General features: G+C 55.8%; 9 protein-coding genes across 9 annotated transcripts; 7 read left to right on the top strand and 2 right to left on the bottom strand.

The window, feature by feature from the left end:
- Positions 1–37: 37 nt before the first annotated feature.
- Positions 38–1,476, top strand: COLE_07369 (uncharacterized protein; the record flags this gene model as incomplete). The annotated part of the gene is made up of 5 exons (XM_018421925.2): positions 38–276; positions 467–631; positions 667–766; positions 812–934; positions 970–1,476. The coding sequence occupies 5 exons, from the start codon at positions 38–40 to the stop codon at positions 1,474–1,476; spliced, it is 1,134 nt and encodes a 377-aa protein (XP_018282149.1).
- Positions 1,477–1,789: 313 nt separating this feature from the next.
- Positions 1,790–5,672, top strand: COLE_07368 (uncharacterized protein; the record flags this gene model as incomplete). Its single annotated transcript, XM_018421926.2, has 9 exons — positions 1,790–1,853; positions 1,901–2,469; positions 2,503–2,790; positions 2,831–3,102; positions 3,138–4,723; positions 4,765–5,003; positions 5,037–5,174; positions 5,211–5,465; positions 5,505–5,672. The coding sequence occupies 9 exons, from the start codon at positions 1,790–1,792 to the stop codon at positions 5,670–5,672; spliced, it is 3,579 nt and encodes a 1,192-aa protein (XP_018282150.2).
- A 391-nt stretch (positions 5,673–6,063) lies between these two features.
- Positions 6,064–7,364, top strand: COLE_07367 (uncharacterized protein; the record flags this gene model as incomplete). Its single annotated transcript, XM_018421118.2, has 4 exons — positions 6,064–6,117; positions 6,152–6,244; positions 6,307–7,250; positions 7,283–7,364. 4 exons carry the CDS (start codon positions 6,064–6,066, stop codon positions 7,362–7,364), a joined length of 1,173 nt encoding a protein of 390 aa, XP_018282151.1.
- A 927-nt stretch (positions 7,365–8,291) lies between these two features.
- Positions 8,292–11,504, top strand: COLE_07366 (uncharacterized protein; the record flags this gene model as incomplete). Its single annotated transcript, XM_018421927.2, has 6 exons — positions 8,292–9,047; positions 9,089–9,830; positions 9,868–10,192; positions 10,228–10,965; positions 11,009–11,342; positions 11,451–11,504. The coding sequence occupies 6 exons, from the start codon at positions 8,292–8,294 to the stop codon at positions 11,502–11,504; spliced, it is 2,949 nt and encodes a 982-aa protein (XP_018282152.1).
- A 180-nt stretch (positions 11,505–11,684) lies between these two features.
- COLE_07365 (uncharacterized protein) lies at positions 11,685–12,360 on the top strand (the record flags this gene model as incomplete). Its single annotated transcript, XM_018421928.2, has 3 exons — positions 11,685–11,777; positions 11,815–12,180; positions 12,220–12,360. 3 exons carry the CDS (start codon positions 11,685–11,687, stop codon positions 12,358–12,360), a joined length of 600 nt encoding a protein of 199 aa, XP_018282153.1.
- A 6,548-nt stretch (positions 12,361–18,908) lies between these two features.
- COLE_07364 (uncharacterized protein) lies at positions 18,909–20,126 on the bottom strand (the record flags this gene model as incomplete). The annotated part of the gene is made up of 4 exons (XM_018420655.2): positions 18,909–19,630; positions 19,668–19,755; positions 19,807–19,911; positions 19,959–20,126. 4 exons carry the CDS (start codon positions 20,124–20,126, stop codon positions 18,909–18,911), a joined length of 1,083 nt encoding a protein of 360 aa, XP_018282154.2.
- A 297-nt stretch (positions 20,127–20,423) lies between these two features.
- Positions 20,424–21,402, top strand: COLE_07363 (uncharacterized protein; the record flags this gene model as incomplete). The annotated part of the gene is made up of 3 exons (XM_018421929.2): positions 20,424–20,713; positions 20,759–21,293; positions 21,331–21,402. The coding sequence occupies 3 exons, from the start codon at positions 20,424–20,426 to the stop codon at positions 21,400–21,402; spliced, it is 897 nt and encodes a 298-aa protein (XP_018282155.1).
- A 64-nt stretch (positions 21,403–21,466) lies between these two features.
- On the bottom strand, positions 21,467–22,779 carry COLE_07362 (uncharacterized protein; the record flags this gene model as incomplete). Its single annotated transcript, XM_018421930.2, has 7 exons — positions 21,467–21,515; positions 21,563–22,097; positions 22,141–22,204; positions 22,242–22,387; positions 22,431–22,509; positions 22,559–22,599; positions 22,656–22,779. The coding sequence occupies 7 exons, from the start codon at positions 22,777–22,779 to the stop codon at positions 21,467–21,469; spliced, it is 1,038 nt and encodes a 345-aa protein (XP_018282156.1).
- A 512-nt stretch (positions 22,780–23,291) lies between these two features.
- Positions 23,292–24,679, top strand: COLE_07361 (uncharacterized protein; the record flags this gene model as incomplete). The annotated part of the gene is made up of 7 exons (XM_018421931.2): positions 23,292–23,421; positions 23,464–23,660; positions 23,708–23,853; positions 23,891–24,110; positions 24,148–24,428; positions 24,465–24,610; positions 24,648–24,679. 7 exons carry the CDS (start codon positions 23,292–23,294, stop codon positions 24,677–24,679), a joined length of 1,152 nt encoding a protein of 383 aa, XP_018282157.1.
- Between the last annotated feature and the right edge of the window lie 222 nt (positions 24,680–24,901).

The following is a 24,901-nucleotide window of genomic DNA, read 5'->3' as shown; positions in this document are numbered from 1 at the left end:
CTCCCTCCCCAACGCATCACCAACCCGTTCATCAACCATGAGCAATTCAGCCCCACCGCGACAACCTCCAAAGCAGAAACTTGTCTCACTCTCGCGCGAAGTGGTCGAGGCTTTCAGACCAGCACGCGTGTTCAAAAACACGTCACAAACGCCAGAGGAGGGTGCCGAACCCTCTTCCTTGCAGATCAGCAGTATCGCTTTCGATGACTCCGGAGAGCGCGCCGTGACCGCTGGCGATGATGATGTCTTCATCCTATTTGACGCACGCAAGGGCAAGTACGTGTAACATCCTCTCTCCTAAGCCCAACCTCGTCGAGTTATTTCACTACCTTCTTCGCCTTGCAGGTCCGCCTCTCCGCTGTTCCGTTCAGCAATCGGGCTTCACCACCAAGCGTCCTCTCTCTTTCGAATCGCTGCTTGCCCTCCTCTCTCCTTAATCCACCTCTCGTTGATACGCTGACGGCAGGAAACTGAAAACACTATATTCAAAGAAGTATGGCATCAGCCATGCGCGTTTTACGCACAAGAGCACCAACATTATCCACGCGAGTACGAAGAATGATCATGCGCTGCGCTATCACTCCATGCATGACAACAAGTACCTCGCGTACTTTCAGGGACACACCGCAACGTGAATGGTGCTGAATGGAGACGAGCTGACCTCAGCGTACGCTCATTGCACATGAATCCTGTGGACGACACATTCGTCTCTGCCGGAGACGATGGCACTGTGCGGCTGTGGGACTTGCGAATGCAGGCGTGTAAGGTGTGTCTACCAGATGGGAGCGCAGGAACGACCTTTTAACGTCAGGGGCTTGTCAACGACATTGGCGGATCGACGATCGCTGCCTTCGATTCCAGTGGTTGTGTCTTTGCAGTCGCGTGTACCCAAAACCAGACCGTGTTTCTCTTTGATGCGTCGACGTCGGACGACGTGAGTGTGCTTACTTGCGTAGTAGCTCACCCCAGGCGCCGTTCGCGCATCAGCCGCTGATTGACCATGAGCTTGCCAAAATCTCTGCTCCACCTCCAAGACCGCACTTCACCTCAATCGCCTTCAGCAACAACGGACACTACTTGCTGGTTGGGACGGATCGCGGCACACACTACATTCTCGATGCGTTTGAGCTTAACATTGTGCGGCGGCTGGAGGGGCACGTTGGTCTTGGCCGTATGAGTGGCGAGGAGGTTAGCTGGAGCGCCGATTCGAACTACGTTTTCAGCGGGTCTGGAGACGGGAGCGTCCTCGTGTGGGACATGACGCCGCCAAAGGGTGAAACCAAGCTCGAGGCTCCGCGTGGTAGCCCGCCGCCCACATTGACCCCCTCCATTACTCTCCGACCTCCTGGTGAAGGCGACATCTCCCCGGCGCGTGCTGTCGCATTCAATCCTCGCTACAGTCTTCTTGGTGTGGGTGGACAGGAGTTCTCGCTGTGGCTCTCGCAGAGCGCGACACAGGTTGAGGAGGGCTGGTGATACTGTATTCCATGCATAGTGTACATGTACAGTATGTGGTGTTACTGACCATCCTTCTTGGCATTGAGAAAGTGGTTGATGAAAATGGTTCCGTTGGTCGCGACGCGTCGATCGTCGAGTTGTGCGTCATGGCCAGCGGCCAGCGGTTGTCCTTGTGTTCCTCTGCACCTTCCACCCCGCGCCCGCGCTCCGTTCAGTTCAACTTGCCATTCTCTTCGTCCTCGCTGCGACAATCGCATTCAAATCTCGTCCCCGTCGCAGCATCATCTCCCGGTCGCCACATCATTCCCCCTCTCGGCCGTAAGCTACGACCATGGCCGTCAAAACAGTTACGGAAGACGAGATCGGAGCCTTCCTCTCAGACCTCCGTGCGGGAGGTAGGTGACCGCCCCCCAACACCCCAGAACACGCCGCTGATTCCCAGATGCAGACAAGAGAGTCAATCTTATCACGCATTGGGGCCTGAAGCTGGAGGGCATAACAGAGCTCCCCGAACGGGGTGTAGACGCGATCACAATGCTCGTGGGGCCCTTTGTACGCTCCCCCAACCATCTCCTGGTCACCTCGACTCTCAATAATTTCCTTCTCACCTTCCTACCCCTCATCCCCACGTCACCACCATCGCATCTCAAGCTTGCATTGTCGTGCATACTTCCCGGTCTCATTGAGAAGCTCAACGACCCAAAGGAGCGACTCTCTGCTCCTGCGCGAGAATGCCTCGGGTTACTGGGCAGCAAAGCCTACAGTAGCGAGTCGCTCACCGTTTCTCAAGGCCCACGCGCGAAGGAGAAGGACGGTGTGGTGTCCCAGTGGGAAGCGGCGGTCAAGGATGCGCTCTCTGGGCGTGCTCCGCGAGCGAAGATTGAGATTCTCAAGCTTCTGCTTACGATGCGGAGCGATCCGAATATCAAGTTGCCGCTCAAACCGTGGCTTGCAAGCCTTGTCAATCTGCTCGAAGACAGCGATGGTGTCGTGCGCGACCAGGCGCGCGAGGTGAGTCAACCCTGGTGTAGGGCCTGACGCCTGGCTGTCGTTGCATTGTTGTCTCCTCCCACGACCCCGCCCGCGGCGCGGACTGAGTTTAAGAAACTGCTGCTCGCCCGCAATGTTCGCAAGTCCATTGCCGACGCCATTCTTACGCGCATCCTTGGAGGGGCTAGTGTACCGTCCACACCAATGCCGCAACAAGCATCCGCAGAGACATCTGACACAACCCGAGCTCCAACTCCTGCAAGTGAGGATGTTGAGGTAGTATATGTTGCCGGCGCACGCGACCTTGAGCTCGAGTTCAAGGCCATGATCCCCCACTTTGAGGTGAACGCGCCCCACTTCGGAGCTCAGAACTGACATGCAGGGCAAGGAGACTGAACATAACTGGGGACCTCGAGAACGCTCCCTTTTGCGTATCCGCGGGATGCTGCGCGGCAAAGTCTTCGCTAAGCAACCGGAAGCATTCCTCGCAGGCCTGAAGGGAGGCATCGTCGATGGCATCTCCAGAACTCTCATGAGTCTGCGGACAACGCTAGCTCAGCAATCCTGTGCTCTCGTCCAAGAACTGGCGGAAACGCTGGGGCCATCCTTCGACCCCTCGGCGGAGGCCTTGCTGCCTACGTTAGGGAAAATGGCGTACGTGAGATCTGTTGCGCAGCGCTTACAACCAGGGGTTTGACGAAGCGAATGATCGCAGAGCGTTCCCAGAAGGGCGTTGACGCCATCATCAAGCACTCGAACGTTCACCAGCGCATCCTCCTCTCACACATTAACGCTGCTATGACAGATAAGAGTGCCCAGGCACGGCAATATGGTGCAACCCATCTGAGAACCTTACTCGACAGCCCCAACGCGAAGAGCATTCTTCATGATGGGCTGTTGGACCAGGTGGAGCAGATGGTGAAGCGGGGTCTAGCCGACGTCAATCCTGCTGTCCGCGAGCAGGGCCGAACTACTTTCTGGATCTTTGAGCGTTACTTCTCCCAACCGGCGGCCAAAATTCTAGCAGGACTAGATGCCACGGCCAGAAAGCAACTCGAGCGAGCCATTCAGCAGAGGCCCGGTACCGGTGAGGACGTGACGCCCGCTGTGAGACCCTCACCGAAGCCTCGAGCGAGCTCGGCGATGAGTGCAATGATCGCTGCCAAGCGAGCTCAGGTTGCTGCTGAGAAAGCTACTGCGACTGCAACGCAGATGTCAGCGGAGGTGGCTCCTCAAACCTCTTCGCGGCAGCCCGCAGCCCGCGACATTGGAAATCCGCCATCAGCCTCACCTCCGCCTGTGCCGGCCATGAGTACCCTAAGCTTGTCTCGGGGACCAGAACCTGTGACTGAAGTTGCTTTGGGTGACACTGAAGCCGCCACGCCCGCCCGCTCCCCAATTGCTTTGATGGCCCGTCGAACCGCCAGCAGCCCTGCAACCCCCACTCGCCTGCCGAGACCAGGCTCGTCCAGGACACCGCAGTCTGCTTCTCCGCCACCTCCTATCTCACCTGCGTCATCGGCACACACGGTTTCAAATCGAGCGTCGAGTCAGAAGCGGGTCGCTCGATTGTCAAGAGAAGTCCGGCCACCTTCCCTTGACAGAAGGCAGTCTGACGCAGGCAGGTCGCCGCCCAACCACAACGCCCACAATGGCCAACCGTCCAGCTCGCCCGTGTCTAGGCTGTCGGTGCTTCCTCGGCCTATCGGCACCGTGATGTCGGGCGCTTCGTCAGACGTGTCAGGTAGATCGAGGTCTTCTAGTCTTGCGAGGACGCTGTCGCGGAGCCCGCCTGGGCCTACCGACTCACCGCTCCAGGCTTTCCGCGCACCGGGGAGTGCGGCTCCTGCTCCCCGCAGAGTCGCTTCCGCGCCTTTGAGTGCCACTCGGCCATCAATCACTCCACGGTCTACATCCAGTTCGAACCGCCCGCGAACTACTCAACCGCCCCTCATTCCAGAGGCCCACACATACTTCGCCTATCGGGACCCTGCAGAGGAGGCTCGGCACGCCCAAGCTCAACAAGGTCTGTCAGCAGCCAAGCAGCTCCTCGAGTTCGACGATGATGATGACGAGGTCATCCAAACCGCGCCCATGACCCCGGTTCGCGGTTTACGGGGAAGCAACATGGCTACCATGGCAATGGGGCGTGGTCCTTTGAATGAGCTCAAACGCAGGGAGTGGGAAGACTCACCCCTGCCCATGACCCCTAAACTTATTAAGAAGTTGGAAAACAGCGGGTATGAACGTAGCTGGTGGACCACGCGGCGGAAGTGTGAGTGCTGACCTGGTGCGTTTCGACTGCTAATCTTGTAGTACTCGACGAGGCTACGACCCTCAGCTCGACGAAGAGCGAGGAAATTGAAGCCGAGGTCGCTGCGCTGGTCGACCAGCCGTCGGTGAAAAGCCTCAAGCGCATCGCCCGTTTCTCCGCCGAGTGCTCTATTTCGGAGGCCTCCGACCAGAACAACAATTGTAACCGTGAGCTCTGGGTGGAGAATCGGTTGTTTGATCGAATTTTGGATGGCCTCCTAGCCTGCCTTGACCCACAGCAGGTGAGCTCAGCCGAACTTCGGCGCTGACCACAGCCTCCCGCCATCTTGGAGCAGGCGCTGGTGACACTATGGGAGCTGGTGCAGAATCAATGGGCATTGTTTGAGGCACAGTCGCGTGAGGACGCTCTGCTCGACCGTCTCTTCGACCTTCGGACTAGCGGCGATCACACGGTTAGGGCAAACTTGAGCTGTACTGACTTCAAACAGGTTCTCGAATCCACGAATGCGATGGTCTCGCTGCTTGTGGAGGTTTGTAACCCGCCCTTCCTTCTCTCGCAACTGGAGGCCGCGCTCAGGCGGTTCCTGGTTGCGCACGAAGGAGAGGCGGTTTCGCGGGAGGGGGCACGAGTGCGGACTGCAGGGTACACCTACGCACTGAACGCCATGGGCATGTGCATACTGAAGCTGCCCCGGGAGGCAGTAGAGGGCGAGGCAAAGCGGCGCAGCCATATCGTGGTGGAAGTGAGTCACAGCCATCAGGGGAGGGATGTTGATGGCAGTCGCTCAATCCGGACCTCGCAGTGTCCTCGCGCCAGGCAGGCAACCGTGTCATCCTGGCCGTGCAGTGCATGCTCCAGGACGACACCCGCACACTCGACATATTCCCTGGCCTTACCTCAACGCAGCGTGACTTCGCAACTTACCAGATGTCCCAGTCTGGTCTGCTGATCAAGGTCACCGAGGAGGAGGAGGCCGTTGTGCGCCGCCAGTCGCTCCACTATCAGCTTGTAGACGGGCTGGCCAAGGGCTCGCGACTTCGATAGGACCTCGCTATGCACATGTTCGAGGAGTACAGTAACTTGTGTTCTTGAAGAGCTAGGCTGTGTGCGGCGATCGCGGCGAAATGTGCCAAGAGAATGCCATCAATTGGCCGCAGAATCCCGCACCAACTTATCAGATAAAACACCGCGTTCCGGGCCGGCCAAGCGCAGCTATTCATCTCAGGCTCGGGCCCGAGGTTTCCGATGGCGACAGATATTACAGGGAGGCTGAGCTTCCTGCCCCATAGACTATTTAATGAACGACATGCCTCGACGTATCGATCGATTCCCCATCGACCATGGTCACAGCATTCAAGAACATCATCGTGGTGGGTGGATCTTATGTCGGCACCGTAAGTTGGACCGTGGCAATTCTGACGGCGGCAGAGCACCGCACAGCAGCTGGCGTCCGTCCTCCCGAATACTCACCGAATCCTCCTTGTTGAGCCTCACACTCACTTCCACCATCTCTTCGCATTCGTGAGTCGAAAGGACAGCGCCATGTTCCTGAGCTTCCCCGCGTCAGACCAATTGATATACAGCCCCGGTACGCTATTCTCCCCTCTCACGAGCATAAGGCATTCATTCCGTACCGCCTCTTCGACCGAGACCCCACATCTTCCCGTCAACGCCAGGACACGGTTGTGCGTGCCAAAGTTCTCGCAGTACACCCAGATCGCGTTGTCCTCGACCGGCCATGGCAAGGCTCCGGCGAGCTCCAGTTCGATTATCTGGTGATTGCGACGGGCACGCGTCTTTCGGCACCTGGGACGATGGAGGTAGAGGAGAAGGGCCCATCGGTCGAGTACCTCAAACGCTTTCAGTCACAGGTGCAGGCGGCGTCGTCAGTTCTGATCATTGGCGGCGGGGCGGTAGGCGTTCAGATGGCGACGGACGTTAAAGAGCTGTACCCAGCCAAGAAAGTAACGGTGGTGCAGTCACGGGACCGCGTGATGCCCAAATTTCACCCTCAGTTCCATGCCCTTATCGCTGAGCGCTTCGCCGAGCTCGGAGTAGAACTCATCACCGGCTCGCGAGTGGTCTTGCCCAAGGATGGCTTCCCCTCTGACGGATCGACATTCGGCGTCAAGCTGCAGGACGGACGTGAACTGCAAACACAGCTTGTGATTCTCGCGACCGGCCAGACGCCAAACAATGAGCTCGTTGCTACACTTCCCGGCGAACTAATCAACCCCGACAATGGCTTCATCCGCGTCAACCCTACTTTGCAGCTTCCTGGCTACCCTCACATCTTCGCCGTCGGTGACATCGCTGATACTGGCGCACATAAAGCTGCGCGTCCCGGCGCCGCGCAGGCGGCGGTACTCACCAAGAATGTTGTTTCCATGCTGGAAGGGAGGGAGCCAAGTGACAAGATCACGATCACACCGCCAGCGCTGCATATCACGCTCGGGCTGCAGAAGAACATTGTGTTCAGGAATCCCCCCCCAGGAGCGTGTGAGCCGTCGGTGACTTGGCGAGAGGAGTGAGTTCCAGGAGTGCCCCTGCTGACCGCAGTGGCAAAGCGGATATGAATATTGATGCGGTATGGGCACGGCGCGGCGTGCGCGTCAACTGCGTTGACGACTATCATCTGTAGCCTCCCCCGCTTGCACCCCGACTTCATAGCAGCCGCATGTGGCCGTTTGTTCGCAACGTTCCCTTGCTGGTAGACTGCACCGCTGAGCCTCTGAGGTAGACAAGTCCAGGTAGCGTCAGGATGAAGATTGCGCGTTGGAGGGGCATCAGAATCGGCAGGAGGATAACAGGCTGCCCACGCCGCATCGCATTTACGCATTTATGGAGCGGTGGCTTGCGTATCATGGCTCCGAGCTCTCGTGGACGGCGTCCTTGGACATGCGCGCCCATCCGTAGGCCGATGTGTTCGGAGGAGGTGAGCCGACCGAAGCCCACGCCAAGCATCACTGTGCACGGTTGGCGGACATTAGTTTCTCATGGCAGGGGTGAGTCTGAATGGGATCGACCGATCAGGCGATCAATTCAATGGATCAGAGCATACCACATTCGCCTGTCAAAGAAAATCAGTTCGGCTGTCATGATAGAGAGGTTGGCAGCTGTCGACGGACTCTCTTTGGTTGAGGATCGAGGGATTGAGGTGAAGTCAGCGTCATAAAGGTGGTGAAGAGCAAAGATCAGGGTGGTTTGATTTTGGCGCCACACACGTGGCCGCATGGGGGCCCAGGCCTTGTGGTGGTCTGATTGATCCCGTTTCATTGGATCATGGTCATGGGCTACAGATGAAACCGGCCTCCACCCCCTCCACACTCGTGACCTTCCCTCTCCTCCCATGCCCCCTCTCTCCTCTCACACATGACCTGTCCACCCAGCCCAGGGGGAGGACATACAACCCAACAAGCCCATCTCGACCTTCTTGCTCTTTCTCCATTCGCCTGCTTCAAAGACTCACTCATCCTCTTGCATACGAGCAAGACGGCCAAGACGCTCACGGCGTGAATCCACAGCCGGTAGCGACGAGGCGTCTCTCACTCCCTCCCTGCCATTCACAATGGCAGCCACAGCTACCTCCCCTGCTGGCACCCCTCCGACGCCGCCCACTGGACTTCCCGCCTTTGCGCGCGTGACCTCGGCATCGCTTCTTCAGCGTAATGCCTCGACGTCGTCGTCCATCTCGACCACGACATCGGAGTCCTCTTCATCGCTTGTGGCTGTCCCTATTCGTCCCCCGCCAATTCAGACTCGCACGGCCGCCACCCCCGAAGCACAGCTTCCCAGCGATGTTGCTGCCGACTACCGCGAACCGGAGCTCGCCGGTATGTATGGCGGCAGAGGCTTCGCGCGTAACGGTCCCCGCATGGCCCGGCAAGCAACCGAGCCCCCGCGAACCATCGGAGCGGGTGGGCGACACACCCCATCTATTGTCACCACCGACACTGGCCGCTCCCCATCGCTTCCCCCGAATCTCAGTCCCACCACCCCTCGGGCGAAGCGTCTGCCCCTCCCCGAATCTATGATGGGCCCCCATTCGCCGCAGGCGCTGCGCGTCACTGTTGGAGATGACGACGGTCCCGGGACGCCCGCGCGTGCACACCACACGGGTTCAGCTCCGGGCACGCCAACAACTCTTCGCGGTGTCCCCAAATCCCGCAACCAAAGTATGGATAGCAGCCATGTCGCGCTGTCGGAGCGCGAGAGGCGCCAGAGTCAACTCTCGACTCAGTCCAACGGCTCGGCCGCCTCAAAGAGACCTTCCTTGAGAGATTACATCCTCGGCGAGGAGCTTGGGCGTGGAAGCTACAGCACGGTGTGTTTTGACGTGGCTGTCGTCCATATGTCTGACAGTAGGTTGTCCTCGCCACTGCAGCACCAAGTGGGGCGCTCTCCGCGAATCCGCGTGGCCCCGCCCAGCAATTCGCTATCAAAATCATGAACCAGGCGCATCTCATCCAGGAGAAGAAGGCAAAGTACGCCCACATCGAACGAGATGCTCTAATCCGGCTCTCTCTGCCCAGGACGTCAATCTCGTCCTCAGTCCGCGCGGGGCACCGCCGCGGCCTGTCCAACTCCTCTGCGGGTGGTGGACCGAACGTGGGCCCCAACCGCCGAAGTGGCCCTCACCATCTTCGCGCTGACAGCGGTGGCGCGTCTTCTGCTGTGACACTCATGGCATCACCGTCGGGTGGGGTCCGCGATCGGCCCATCACCAGCGCTGACTCGCCGAACATTGGCACAATACCTCTATCGCCATTAATGTCGAGTGGTCGGCTCGGGGCGCGTACGACAGAGCCGCAAGAGATCCTCGAGGATACGCCCCGCAGCCGGCCCCCATCCCCTGTCAAGGAGGAATCCAGTGATGGCCACTCGGACGGGGGCACCACATCAGAGCCGGTTCAGCTCCACCCAAGAAGGGAAGGCTCGACCGACCCCGACTCGATGCGCATGCGCACTCCGCGCAAACGCCGGCAGTCTCTCGCTCCGTCCGAGCGTAGCGCGCGCAGTTCCAAGTCGGTCACGGGTGGCTCGCAGGTGTTTGGTCACCCGGGCATCATCAGGTTATACTGCACATTTGCCGACAAGACCAGTGTCTGTGAGTGCATCGAGCCATGTCCACGCACTGACATCAGACTATGTCCTCGAGCTCGCCAGCAATGGTGAACTTGCCGCTGTAATTCGCAAGTATGGCTCGCTGGACTTGGCTTCAACTCGGTATTATGCGGCGCAGCTTATCGACACCCTCGAGTTCATTCACGAGCGCGACATTATCCATCGTGATGTCAAGCCAGAGAACATTTTGCTGGATAACTCAATGCGTCTCAAAGTCACAGACTTCGGGAGCGCAAAGATCCTCGGTCGGAAGGAGGAGCCTAGCGAGACAAGCAAGAGGTCATTCGTGGGTTCTGCAGACTATGTCAGCCCGGAGGTTCTGCGGAGTGAGCCCGCTACATTTGCGTGAGTTGTCCGTGAGACACCCCTGCTGATCATAGCTCTGACATCTGGGCGTTTGGAGTGGTTCTTTTCGACTTCATCACTGGCAAATCGCCTTTCCGAAGCGCCACAGAGTTCCTCACCTTCCAAAAGGTATTGAAGCGGGAGCTGGAGTTCCCTGAGGGATTTGACTCCGCCGCCCGCTCGCTCGTCGAGCATTGTCTCGATCTGGAGCCGAAGGGACGGCCCTCTCCGCAGGAGATCAAGGCCCATCCCTTCTTTGCCGGCATTGATTGGAACAACATCTGGTCTGCACCTGCGCCCAAGATTAGGACTGGCATGTCTCCGCCCCAGAAAACGCTCGCACAGGTCGCACTAGATTCAGATGTGTGGGCTGCGTTTGAGGATGACGAATCGGACGACGAGTTTGGCGACCACAGCCAGGAGCCTCAGTATGATCGCTTTGCTGCTGCTTCGGCTGTCAAAGCAGTAGACTACCCCGAGGACGAGTTCGACCCTCCGCGTCCTGCTTGGCTCGTAGAGGAAGTTGGTCCGCGCCCTCCTCGTGAGCCCAAACCTCGCGGGTGGTCAACGAGTTCGAGCTCGAGCGGTGGGAGGCTGAGCGGTCTGCTTGATACAATGGGCATTAACCCCACGTTCGCCAATCGTGCTGGATCGGGACGCGTAAGCCGCACCAGCGACCGCGGATCGTATGATGATCGCAGCCCGTCGCGGTCCCGTACAAGCTCCCCCGAGGCCAGGTATCGGGGCGTAGCTCACACGGATAACAGTCGGTGGTACGTCGATAGCTTTGCGACGCGGGCAACCGCTGACAATCAGGATGCCCCTTCTCGTTGCCAACGAGAGAATCGTCCTTTCCACGGCCATGTCCGTGAAGCCAACGAATGCCGTCCCTCTGCCTTCGTTCCTGCTACCGTCGGCCAAGCGACGCCAGCTCATCATGACCGATCTTCCTCGCCTCCTCGCTGTCAAGGACGATCCCGAAACCGGGGAACCCAGGGTCAAAACTGAGTTCCAGTTCGTTTCTCACCCTATATCGAGTCACATGAAGGCCGCCGTGTATAATCACGGCGGCAGAGATCGAGACGAATCAGCCATTCAGTATATTCTCGAGGTTCAAGAAAAGGGCAGCAAGCTGTTTATCCTCCAGACGGTGAGTCAACATTCACCACAAATACTAACTCTGTCAGGCCACTCAAGCTTTCACATGCATTGCGGACACCCCTGACATACGGGCTGCGTGGATGCACACCCTACGCAGGGTGGTGTAACTCTGTTGTACAATTCTCAGCCTTCATACATCTACGGCACGTGATAATGCATGAATCATAATTGCGGTTCCCGCGTTTCAGGTCGCAGAAGGCATGCTTCCAGCGTCCCGGCGTTCGCCGCACTTTCAGTCGATGGAATGGTCATCCGATCGAAGTCACATATCTCCACCTAACACCTCATCATGTCCACATCTGGCCAGATATCACCAACCACGGTCCACAGAATGGGCACTGTGAATGGGGAACCTTACCTTCCGCTTCCCACCCATGCCCATGTCGTCTTAACACCCTTCCGCTCGGCAGACCAGAATGCCATGGTGAGTCAAGCTAGGCATGACTACCATCTCATTCCAGGTGGGGCTGTGCAACATCCCGTCAGTCGGAATGTGGTTTTACCACCGTGCTTATCCATATGCGGCCTCCGACTTCCAATTAGAACTGGCCAAGACTCTTCCGGAGCAAGAGCAGGCGATTGCGGCCATCAAAGCCAACGAGCGCCCCTCTACATTCCCTTTCAAGGTCATCCGGGATGTCAGAACCAACAACTTGATCGGCGAGGTCGGCATCTTTCCTTCGCCTGAGCACCCTCCCAGCGAGGAAGTATGGGAGCTGAGCTACACCCTGCATCCCGATTACCAAGGGCAGGGCATTGCCCGGGCAGCAGTCCGCGAGTCAGTAGAATGGGCGCGTACTGTTTTGGGCGTGAAGAAGCTGGAGGCCGTGAGTTAACTGAAGTTTGTGGCGCGTTGACTAAGACAGTATGCCCAACCCCGGAACTCGCCGTCGACCAAGCTGCTGGACAAGCTCAACTTCAAGGTACTGGATGTTAAGACGTATCCTTGGCCAGAGGAGAAAGGAGGCGGTGAAGCGACGGCTGCGCGGTATATGAAAGTGTTGTAGAGTTGTATTGCGGCCAAATGATCTGTACACTTCCTTATCTCGGCTATCATCATATAACTGCTGCGCCTATTGAGCCTGACAGGTGCTGACTCAGTCTGTCTGCTGCCGATTGCTGCTGGTTGCTGCCTGTCGCTGCAGATTACCACACAGTGCTGCAAAACGCTGCGGCTGGTGCAGACCGCTGCTGACTGCCTTCGTCTGCTCTTTCATGCTAGGTCCGAGCCACTCCGCCAAACCCATCAACGGGGCCACAGACCAAGTCCAACTGACTGTCCACACACACTGAATTCTTACGACGCCAACGTAATCACCTCTCAGGCATTGCAGCGCCCCACTGGCCTTCTCCAGCGGATTACGGAGGGACTCCGGCTCAGTGCCATGTCTGTCTCGCACTGCAAAATCGCCAGGGCAAATTCGTCAAGTCCCAGATTGCTCCAAACCGCAGATTGATCTACAGAGACCAAAAGTAACAATGACGGCCCGTGGGATTGGAGGGCCCGCAGTACACCAGGTGCCCCATAAGACGGCCGCAGTTCTGGGCAGCCGAGGTTGAAACAGAGCCTGAGGATCAACACGTTTGTCTTTCAACTTGGAAAGGTGTAGTGCATGACAGCAACGTGGTTGCGTTGCGCAGTACCCATTACCGGTTACTGCAGTCCGGGAGAGTGTGATTATCACGAAGAACATTGCGTTGTTGTTGGAGCTGCGAGTACGCTGAGGTTTCCTTTGTGACGAATTACCATATAGGACTGCATCGCCGCTGAAGCCTCTTCAGCAACAGAATGGTATGTGCTCATATATTTCACCAATCGCTCGTTCGTTTGGCCAAGCTTTAGTGCCTGTGGGCTCTATGCCGCCGCGTGTTGTCAACGAACAAGATGTTACTGGTATGGATACCCGTACACAACCGTGGGTTAAGTTCCTGTGTCATCTACGTAGGTTCCGCATGAGTGCAAGCGGAAGAGCATACTCGCTTGATCAGACGCTGCCCTTACCCAATCATATGCAGGGCAGTTCCCGCAAGTAGTGCCTCACTGACAGCTGTTCAATTTCACCGTAGTTGCGTTCTGAAGTGTTACCCAACATACCCACAGCCCCGCCCATCTCCTACAAGTAGGAAGGGCTTGTCGACAAGATTCAACAGGCACTTCATCACAAGCAGCATTATGCCGTTGCGTGCTTCCTGAGGAGCGTGTAGGTAGAAGAAGAAGAAGAAGCTCCATGTGATGTGTGCGAAGAATGTTTAAACACAAGGCCAGCTTCTTGCGCTTGCTATTATACTCAGCTACGGTTTAACACGGGTCGGCCGGCTTCTTGAAAGGCGTGCCACCCTCCGTGACGTCAGGGCATTGCCTGTCAACATGATTGCGTGCATGCACGGTCTATCACGGAAGCTTCCATCCTCAGCGGTCACCCTTCAACAACATTGGGACGTGCCTGCTGTCGGTGTTTTGCAATGTTACAGCATATGTATGGCAGGGTCCTACGACAACCAGGTTCTCCGGCCCGTGACGTCTTTTCCTGCTTATCTTGTGGGAGATTCAGAGGGGTAGCTTAGAGAACATGAGGGACAGGTTTTGTGGCCTGAGGAAGGGCCGCAAATGGAAGGTTTGGCATAGAAATGCGTACTGACTCTCAACTTGATCGTGGAAATGTCTGAAAGGCCGCTCATCGTGCACGACGGCAAAGCACACCAAAGGCGCGACTGACGTAAAGCTCTCGTGAAGTATTCAGCTTGCCTCGTGTCAATGGGAGAATGTATAAAGTTGTCGCTGTTGTGATGGGAGTGATGCTCGGAGGCTCGCTTAGCCGTTATCCCGTCGACAGAGGGAGGAAAGTCCTGTGAACGTGGACGTCCGAACCCCAAAGCGAACTCATGTAATGGTGGGGGCCTCGTTGTGAAGGAACAACCTAGAAAAGTTTGACAAATTGAGTGAACATGGTGAGAACACTAGCAGCACTCGAGAACGTTTTTCGCTGCCTAATTCGCTACACACCTTACTACTACCATGTCGATCCAGGCCTGATTGGGCGGAGATCCTGCGACATTTACTCTCCGGTGCTGCCTATTCCACAAGGGTGGGTGGACCTTTAGGTCCAAGCGGAGAAATTGACCACAATGCAAGAGGTTCCAGGGCTCGTGACAAGTCCCGAACAGAGACAACAAGGTCGTTCTATGGCCGAGGATGTATTCAACACTCAATGGGTTATGACATGCCTCAGCCACTCTCCGTACTCTCGATGATAGGCACACAGCTTGTTGTTCTCCACTCTCGACAACAGTGGCAAGGTGTGTATAAGAACTGCACTGTCTCAGAGCTTCAGCGCCTCATCGAATGACACGGCCGTAATGCACCAGCCAAACCCATACCGTATGTACGTCGCCGCGCTCCTCCTATCAAGGCATCATCAGGCGTCGGCTGTATTTATAGTTGGCACAGTTTGTGTTGGTCGCGGCAGTATGTATGTTTGGTAAATCGCGTATTGTGTTGGTGTTGGGCTGGCAAGTTAGCATTACAGGCACCGCGACGCCTAAGAGCGACGGTGAGCTTCACATGTATAATAGATCGAAGGAGATTCTGGGGCACTGGTCATAGTGGGAGTCGAGATGCAGCACTTTACATTTCAATCACATGAGTCAGAGAAGAATTTGAAGGGAATTGGTGCTTCGTGTCTTGGGGGGCCATACGAATCTTCCTGTGGGCTAAAAAGGCCACTGATTGATTCTGGTGATTGCACAGGAGTCCAGTCGCCTCTGGCGCCACTACCGCAATGTACTTGCATAATGGATTGACACTGCATAATCATAGGGGTTAGTGAGACAGGTGCTTGGCGGATGTATTACAGTGGCGCTGGTGAAACGTCGTGATTGAAAGACTGTCACAACTCTGCACGATATCCCAAATGGCTAGACAGCTTTGCATGTCACCGAGCGATGACATATTAGACGTGATCTAGAATCGTGTGCTGACGCGGCATTAGGCGCAAGGTGTGAACGGACAATTCGAGGAGTCTTGATGTTCACTAATGATATACTTGATTAGTGTATCAATCTACCGCTCGATCCTAAGCCAATATTGACTCGGTGGGAGTCACGCGCACGAAAGAGAAGGCATACTATCTCAGCTGTGACCAGTCTGTAGACTCGAGATTGCTGTGCGCTATGCTCTTATGGTAGCTGCTAATGCGTGATGTCGACATCATAGACGCAGGTGTTGCTCAAGCTGTGCAAATGCATGAGTTCGCCGGCAGGCTCCCTCCAAAGATACTCGAAGGAGCCTTAGGTAGGTACTACCAGGCGATAAGGGGAAAATCTGAAGGCGTTCATTTGCCGAGGTGAAAAGTTGAATGACCACGGCATATCAACGACCTTCGGTAGCTAAGTGTTCGGGAAGCTTTTGGGTGTTGCGATTAGCCTTTCCAAGATCCACTGGTGTCATGCATTGATTGGGACTGGCTTCTAATGCTATCCTCATACCCATCATCTGAACGAGTTGCAAACCAGCTCACAGGAGCACCGTAGGGTGAAGATGCCGTGTGGATGTTTGGTCGGAGTACCTATCTATACTGGTCGGATGCAGTCTCATAAAATGGGAGCTTTCAGGGGCTTCATCAGCGGCCAACACATAATGTGCACGACTGCTGGATTCCTCTGAGTTCAATTCTGGTTGGGTTCAATGTTAATAGCAGTAGGTCACCTGTGCGTGTCTGCCCAACGGCATGGTGTAAATCACGGAGGTCAGCAGAAATCCGTCTGCGGCATGTTTGAGAGCCGAACATGCCGCTGACCTTCTTCGGAAGGTCTGTCACTCTTGCTCGGTGTGGTCTTTCCTTCAAACGGAACACTGTCAGTGGGGTCCAGCACTGTTAGAACTCTCTGCCTGTCCACTGTTGAGAACTCAAAACCGCACTCTGTGGAGGATGGCGAGCTGCATGGAATGTTGTGAATCTGGCGTTATTCAGTATGCATCTTGAGCCGAGACTATGCACCCGAGGAACGATTTCGGACCATGCTAGTCCGCAGGATAAAGCTACGCTGGTCGCCTCGTTTAATACACAACGCTGGTCCCGTTGCCTATGACATCGGATGCCTTTGAACTCCGACACGAAGTTCATTTGCAGTTGACTTCATGTTGCGGACCGTTTTAGTAAGAGAACGACCACTGGAAATGCTGATTCTTTGGACGGCATTGCCGCAGACCAGCTCACGCCTGCCGCCTGTCGGCGGCCTTGGAATGGTGTATGTCCACATGATATCGGCTACAAATGTGCACCAATGGTCGAAAGCGGTGAGAGTGCCGATTCACGTTGTAACCCGCACGGGAAGCAATGCACCGTAGTTCTCCCAGGACATGCGCTCAGCTTGACCTCATGGTCCATTTTGTGCTTGTGTGACACAAAAATACCAACTTCGGTAATATTTGGGGGACCTGAACAAGATTACCGGTTTGGGGAATAGTCGGCAAGGCATCAGAACTCCTCGCTCCACTCAACACTCAAGGATGGCATGTTCAGAATTGTCGCGGGCTTTGGCCAAACATTTCAGCGGGACCAGAGGTGATGCATCTGTTGATGTGAATGCCTCCACTTGGGAGGTGCAGTCTCATAAGGATGGACGGCATGAGAATAATCTCCCTTCAAGACTGAGTTAATGCCCAAAGATCAACCATGAAGGCTGAGTCTAAACGACATACAGCTAAACGACATACAGCCTTCACATCGGCCTTGCCGGCTCTTTGTTATAATACCTATGTTGCCACTTGGGATGAGCCATGAGAGGGTTCTCTGTTCTTGCACCTGCGTCGTGTGTTCTATCAGAGTGCTCGGACTCTGGTCGCATTTGATGGCCTTGCCAAGGATTATTGGAACATTTCCCAGACAATAGTCTCGCTGAGAGCATCGAGACGCGATTGACCACAATAACCCTCTTCGCGCAGACTCTTCCTCAATGCGTATATACACGCCCCAACAACGTGGGGTCTAGCGCAAATCAGTTGACCCTGTTCTTAGTTTCCATTGCGGGGGGAGCCAAACTTCATCGGTACATAAACATCAACGTGCTCTGCGCACTTAAAAGCATGAATGGACATGTTTGAACACAGCACACCACGTTCAGACAGCGTGCAAAGATTACCAATCTACAACTCCATTACGAACTGTTGCACCATTTGGAGCCACTGTTGTCGTCAACCATTAAGCAATCCTGTGATCAACCAAACGTCGATTGTTACCCCCCAAACGTCCTTCCCTCCGCTGCCGTAGAGTACTTCTAGAAATTCACTAAGCACACAAGTGATACCATTGGCTTCAATACTGCACGATCCAACCTGAGCTGGTCGCATCTCGAAAGTCTTCCCTCTGGCTCGATGAACTTCGTAGAATGCTACGAGATCAACTACATGCGCAGCGATTTTGCAACACGCCTTTTTACACCTGTGAGTGTTGTGGCTGTTAAGATATACCCATGACTAATATCAGGTCTGTTTCAGCTTGGCAAACAGTTCTCTGCATGCATTAATCACTTTTCCACCAGCGCAACTCAACGCGAGCACAAATGTCCTTGAACCTACTGAGGCGGTATGGATCGAGACGTGTTGTGGGGCCTGGGCACATTCATTTCTCCCCTTCATTCGGCTTTGTGCAGCACTTTTGTCGTGGGCACCATGGATATCATTCGCGACTGTAACAACCAAGGTCAAGGTTTGCTTCCACATTCACAGCACCAACATGTCGAAATAGCATCTGGCATCAAGATCAGGCTCCCATTCTTCTCTCCATCTTCAATGCGGTTCAAAAAAGCAGGTGAAAAGTTCTGGGGCAGACCACAGTTGTAGATTACAGTCGGCGCAGCGCCGCGGATTGAGAAACATCAGACGATGCCGTTTTTCTCGCGCGATAGCTCCATAACTTCTGACCCCACATCCTGTCAATTCTTGCAGCAAACGCCATAGGCGGTGTTATCACTGAGACAACGATTGCGCTGCTTCCGGGCTTGATGCTCCTTGAAGGGTACCTTGCCCTATATTCCTGGGGTTCGATGGGCGATTGAAGGGGTGGCAAGATTGGTATGATGATGATATAACACTCGTTCACGAGTTCCCTACTCGGTGACGGGGGGTAGCAAAAATAGGGTACGCACGTCTGCATGCTCGTTTGCAATCGCAGGCAGTTGATTGTGTCAGCCGCCAGCTCATGGCCTGCCTTGCGCTACCTCCAATCGGCCTTCATAGGCGTGCTAACTCATCCACTAAATGCACGTACTTGATGATGGTAGCCAGCTCGAGTGCTTCTGCTGCCTCCTGGACATCATTTCTGTCATGAGATTCAGAGCCTTACTCCGCTGTGGCAACATCAACATCTTTGGTTTTGACAAACACGTCACGGAAACGTAAATCTGCCTCTGACGGCTATCTCGCAGAGATTCATCGGTTGACTGGTCAAGGGATAGGTACTGGGCGGATGTGCACTTGGCTGCGTAGATGCAAACATCAGGCGCTATTGATCGCACTGAGGCCGTGAAACTAGCATATAGAAGTTGCCCAGCTGTTCTACCACATGCCCTTCTGCTCGGACACTACGTTGGCGAGATAGCCAGTCTCCAACCCTGCTATCAAATTACGGATGCAGAAGGCTTCCATTTCCTTTTGGGTCTCGAATGAAAGAGTGCCAATGTGTGGTAGGCAAACAGCGGTTGGGTGTTGCAGCAATCGGGCAGGGATAACAGGCTCGTTCTCGTACACGTCCAGCCCGGCGCCAGCGATTTCACCTGCCTCAAGAGCCTCGATGAGAGCAGGCTCATCCACGACTGCGCCGCGAGCAGTGTTGATGAGGATTGCCGACTTCTTCATCGCCTTGAGCTCTGGAGCCGAAATCGTGTGCCTAGTGTGCGCGTTGAGAGGGAGGTTTAACGAGACAACGTCCGAAGTTGCCAGGAGCTCGTCCCGCGAGACATACTTGGCCCCCTGTTCGAGGTCCTCCGGCAATCGGTTGCGATTGTGATACTGGACCGTCATGCCGAGAGCCCTAGCACGCTTTGCAAATGCTCGCCCGATTCCTCCCATGCCCAGAATGCCGAGAACCTTGCCATGAGGATCGTTAGACAGGGGGAGATTCTTGTGAAAGGAACCGGCCTGGGCTTCCGACAATGCCTTCGGGAACTGGCGCAGAACAGACAAGAGCAGAAAGGTGGCAGTGTCTGCAGTTGGGTTGTCTGTAACGAATGGGACATTGGACACTTGGATGTTACGGGCGGAGCAAGGTTCCACCGAAACTGCGGTCAATGGCCTGCCGTGGGGTTCAGAACAAACTTTGATCGTAACCGGCTCCGTTCGACGTGATGAAGCGGAGGGTAGGCGGGAGCGCAGACACTAGTTCCTCGTCGAAGCGTCCAGTGACCTGGGTCTCAGTATGGTTTCTCCATGAAGCTGAAGGATCGCCAAAACTCACATTGATCGAGCCCGTGCCCTTGAAGTGGCGGTAGATGCCGGTGATGCCATCATACTCGCCCCTCAAGTCGTTGATGAACGAGGAGCGATCAGAGCTCTTGAGAGGCTACCATGGTCAGCGGTTGGCAACGGTTGGTAACTTCCTCAACTTACAATCAAGGTCGCCTCCTGCTCCAGCTTTGCAAGCTCAGCCTTAGCGAGGTTGATGGGATCGAGCATTAGCACACGCGGCTTGGCCGCTGTGCTGGACCACCGAGCGAGTGCGAGCACACCATGTGTCCTAATCGTCGTCGTACGGGCACGCAGGACGCCAGCAAGCATCGTGCAGATTGTGCAGGTGATGAGGGAAAGCTTCGGACAACAAGTCACCTCTGTCAAGGTGCCGAGGTGCGGCACACCTCCACCTCGTCCCGGAGATGGCGTGCGGAGACGGCCGGGATGTGCGGCCGGGATGCGGGGCGACTCGGAACTCCCGAGGCCCACGGACAACGATCGACAAGAGAATCTACACGTGTGCATTTAGTGATACCGCACCGGCATTGTTGTTGTTGTTGACCACCTCTCATCCACTACTACCACGTCTTCGGGCTTGCAACTCGACGCCGACATCATCAATACATGGAGCTGTTTCCGACAGATTTCTCACAAGGGGGTGAGAGCGTTCAGCCTAACGAGGTAGAGGCGGTTCCCACCCCAGTCCACGACTCGCCCCAGCTGGAGCATCCCGTTGCGAGCGCTTCAGCCGCGAGTATCCCGCCCGAGTCTGGCACAGGCACTCCGGAGCAAGATCATTCACTACGTGGAAAGGCTGCCACCCACGGATTGACCGCGGAGGAGAAGAAGGAGCGGCAGAAGCAGCAGAATCGCCGTGCTGCGGAGCGCAGTCGCAACAAGAAACGCGAGGAAGTGTACGTAACCACACGCTGACCAGATTGGATGTTGACCTGCATCAGTACTGCATTGGAGATGACCGTCAACAACATTCAAGAGGAGAACAACCGCCTCCGCTCGCGTCTTGCGGCCTTGGTCGCTGTCAAGCCCGACACGCAACCTGATCAGGAAACCGCTGGCAGCGCTTCGTTCAACATCGATGTCACGGCCGTGTCGAGACTTCAAGGAGAGCTTGCCGCTGCCAAGGCTACACTCCTGGAACGGGAACTTGAGCTGGGGCGTGTGAGTAGCCCTACAACGCAAGCCTCAACGGGCTCTGACGAAACGCGTCGGGTGCTCGCATCCCGCACCGCCGCCCTTCAAGAAGCACAAGCTGAGGTTCGCGCTTTGAACGCGGTCATCAATGAGCTTCGGACAGAGCATGAGTCGTTGATCCGTCGGCGGGATGTGGTTACCCGCGAACTGGAACTGCGCCGATCCTTGCAAGATACCCCCGGCGAGTCTGCCGCGCTTTCCCCCTCACGCGCAAGTGGCGTCGAGCGAACCCTCCTCGAACTTCGGGGCCTGGTGGATGGCGTCATCAAGACTTGGGAGCAGGTGAGTTCGTTTCCGGAAGTTACTAACGGCTCCTTAGACTTCGATGATACCCGCTCGCCCAGATGATCCCCACTCTAAAGTGGTTGATGCGGCCGACGGTGAAAGGTAGTCTGAGGGGTCATGTATTGCTGTCTGTACGATGCATATGTCGTCTAATGTTGTGTCAAATAGTGCTACATATCCAACAACCGCTTCAAGAATTGCCAAGTGGTGAAGGATATGCTAGAGATGTAAGCGGGATCCAGAGGCACAACGATGACGCTACTCACCTTGTCATCGGGATGACCTTCACGTAGCCAATGCTCAAGCCCACAAAGAATCCTCGCCATCCCGACTGCGAGTAGATCGCCCCTACCGCCTGCTTCCAGTTGATACCCGGCCCACCCTTAGCGCCGCCGACCTGCATGCGCCTGCGAATCACTTCGAAGGGGTAGCTGGCGGTCTGACTGATGAGCCCCGCCACTGCGCCGCACAAAAGGTCTCGTTGTGTTGGCCTCTGTTTCAAGTAGGGCATGTACTCTGGAAGGTGCTTCTTGAGCATGTTGTAGGTGAGGAACGACACTCCTGCGTAGGGCACCATGCCCATCAGAGTTACCGAGAATCCTCGATAGAACGGGTAGAAGGGCAACGAGCGCGTGAAAGCCGACACACCGCTCTGCGCCCCAGGCTGGTTGAGTTGCGCGCGTTCCGCGGCAATCATCTTGATGGCCTGCCGCAAAGTTGTCCGCTCGGATGGAGACGTCTGGTACGCCATGCGGACGCGGATGAGCTCCATCGGGTAGGTCAACATAACGGAAGCCACCCCTGCTGTTAGTCGAGAGAGCCGAATCGAGAGACGCAGGCTCACCTGATGAGGAGCCTGCCAGGAAGAACCGTCCCGGTGTCGCATATTCTGGAGTGGGAACAAGGATCTGACCCGTAAGCTTTATCCCGAGTAACGCAGCACACCTTCTCAATCCAGTCATAGAACATGAACTTGATTCCAGCGTAGGGGAAGACGCGCAACAATGTGGCTGAGTGGCCCTGCAACAAGCCGCGCACACCGTTGGTCCGGTAGATTTTGCCCATCGCGTGGAGCAATCCCATGGTTGTCCCTACGAACGTCAGCGCGTGTTTCGGCCAAGCGTAAAGCCGCACCAGCATACTGCCTGAACTCGGCGTTCGACGTTTGGAAGAGAATCTTTACGCGATCGAGTGGTGCAATCGCAGTCTTGGCCTGTGCACGCGTTCAGTACTCAGTCAGACGGAGCGCATTTGAGACTCACCACACAGCCTGCAATGCCGCCGACAACGCCACTGGTGATCACTGGAAGAGGTAAGTACTGGCGGGCCGCGGGTGTGAGCGCATAACGACAAACATACCGTAGTCCCAACTCTTCTTGTCGGTTTTTGCGCGGTGCCGGCTCTCCAGCCACAACCTTTTGACGGTCCGAGGCCCGGTCCCCCACGCTGGGGACGCTGCGTCCCCTGCGGCGTGACTGGCCATGGTCTCAGTCGTCGACGCTGTCGATTGAAAGAAAGTAGAAGAGTCGACGGGTGGAGGCGAAGGGCGAAGAGGATGATGCAAAGCTGGATTCTTGAGTGGTCGGGGTCTCGTGGGCACGCGAACTCGGCATTGAAGTTTACTTTACCCGACGCCGGCCGTGCAGTGCAGCCAAAGAAGCTGTCCAGGGCCAGATATCGCACAGTGCGGGGCAAGGGGTAATACGAGTTGGCAGAGGATCTCACCAGGGAGCGGGGCGGAGAGGCTCAGTCTGGATGCCCGAGGGTCGTCGGAGGGTCGGAACTTGGCGTCCAACTGCGGAGACAGAGCGGTGACATTTAATCCAGGATAATCATGTTCCAAAATGGCGTGTCAAATATCAAAAGCACAACCACGTGAATTACACGTGGTCATTAAGGCGACGCGTCGTTGCGTCAGTCCTCCCGTCATGTTCAAGTGAACAAGGAAAGGGCTCGCTCAACAACAACACCTCCCTCATCAACCACCTCTCAGCCATGGCCGATGACAGTGTGCCCCAACCCTTTCCCAACCTTCAGGTTTCCCAGTGGCACTACCAGGTTGCCAATGTCGAGCGCTTGAGGGATGAGGCGAGCTCGTCACTGTGGAAGGCAATCGAGCAGGATGGTGAGTGTGTTCACTTATGCCTGGGTGCTCAATTGACACCAGAAATGGCGCCCTACGTGCGGGCCAACAACCTGAAGCCTCCCAGCGAGGACCTTCTCCCCAAACTGGAGAAGCGTAACGCTGAAGAGCTTGAGTCACTCGACACAAAGCTGAAAGATGCGGAAGAGAATCTCGGCGAGAGTGAGATTTCAGAACTGTTGCGATCCAAGGCCATGTACCTGTGTCGTATCGGTAACAAGGTAGGTCCTGCTTGTATACACCCAGAGTCAGAACTGACTTGTCCTAGGAGGCTGCGATCCCCGCACTTGAGACAGCTCTGGAGAAGACGACCGGCCTCGGAGCTCGCATCGACCTCGTTCTTGCCATGGTCCGGATGGGGTTGTTCAGTGCCGACACCCAGCTCGTAGTCAGCAACATTGCTCGGGCCTCCGAGTACGTTCTGATTTAAGTCCGGTGTGCTGACTATCAGCCTGATCGACTCTGGGGGCGACTGGGACCGTCGCAATCGCCTCAAGGTCTACCGCGCTATCCACTGCATGTCCATCCGTGACTTCAAGGAAGCAGCCGAGCTGCTCATCGACTCCCTGTCGACTTTTACTGCCACCGAGCTCATGACTTACGAGGACTTTGTCGCCCTCGCCGTGCTTGCCGCTGCGGTGGGATGCGACCGCAAGACCCTCAAAGCCAAGGTGAGCGCAATATACAGCCACTACTGACCGTGACCAGATTCTTTCGAGCTCAGAAGTGACGGGGTGTCTCTCATCCATTACTGAACTGCACGCCCTAGTCGAGTCGCTTTACAAGTCGAGTTACGCGGCGTTTTTCGTTGCCCTCGCCAACGTGGAGCAACGCTATCTTTTCACCAACCCAATTCTTGCACCCCACGCTCGCTACTACATCCGCGAAATGCGCATCAAGGCGTACCAGCAGCTTTTGGAGAGCTATCGTAGCTTGACTCTGGAGCGAATGAGCCGCTCCTTTGGCGTTAGCGAGGCTTTCATTGACCGGTGCGCCTACCCACTTCTGTCTATGCTGACGCTCAGCGACCTGTCACGCTTCATTGCCAGCGGGCGTATTGCCTGTACGATTGACAAGGTCAGCGGTGTCATCACCACGGACAAGCTGTCGTCGCAGAACAAGACCGCACTCTACGAGCAGTTTCTGAAGCAGGGAGACCTCCTGTTGAGTGGTAAGCAAACAAGTGCTTCGGCGTTGCTGACTTACAGACATGCACAAGCTTCACCGCGTTGTTGGCTAGATGATATAGGCATCGGCAGTAAGATGTTGCATAGGCAGATGCATCCGTAGGCAGCATTGGAGGAAGAACCATGTTGTGGACTCATACACTTGAAGGATCACGTGATGATATACCTCCACTTCGCTCTCAGTCTGAACGAATGTTGTTGCACTCTTGAACAGTTCTTCTCCTCGCTCCCCGCTCCCATTCCACTCTCCGTTCACTCTTACATCTAATGACATC

This window comes from Cutaneotrichosporon oleaginosum (assembly GCF_008065305.1).
Source record: "Cutaneotrichosporon oleaginosum strain ATCC 20508 chromosome Unknown ATCC20508_contig07, whole genome shotgun sequence".
In the NCBI taxonomy this organism is placed as follows: domain Eukaryota; kingdom Fungi; phylum Basidiomycota; class Tremellomycetes; order Trichosporonales; family Trichosporonaceae; genus Cutaneotrichosporon; species Cutaneotrichosporon oleaginosum.
This window is presented reverse-complemented; position numbering and strand designations above follow the sequence as displayed.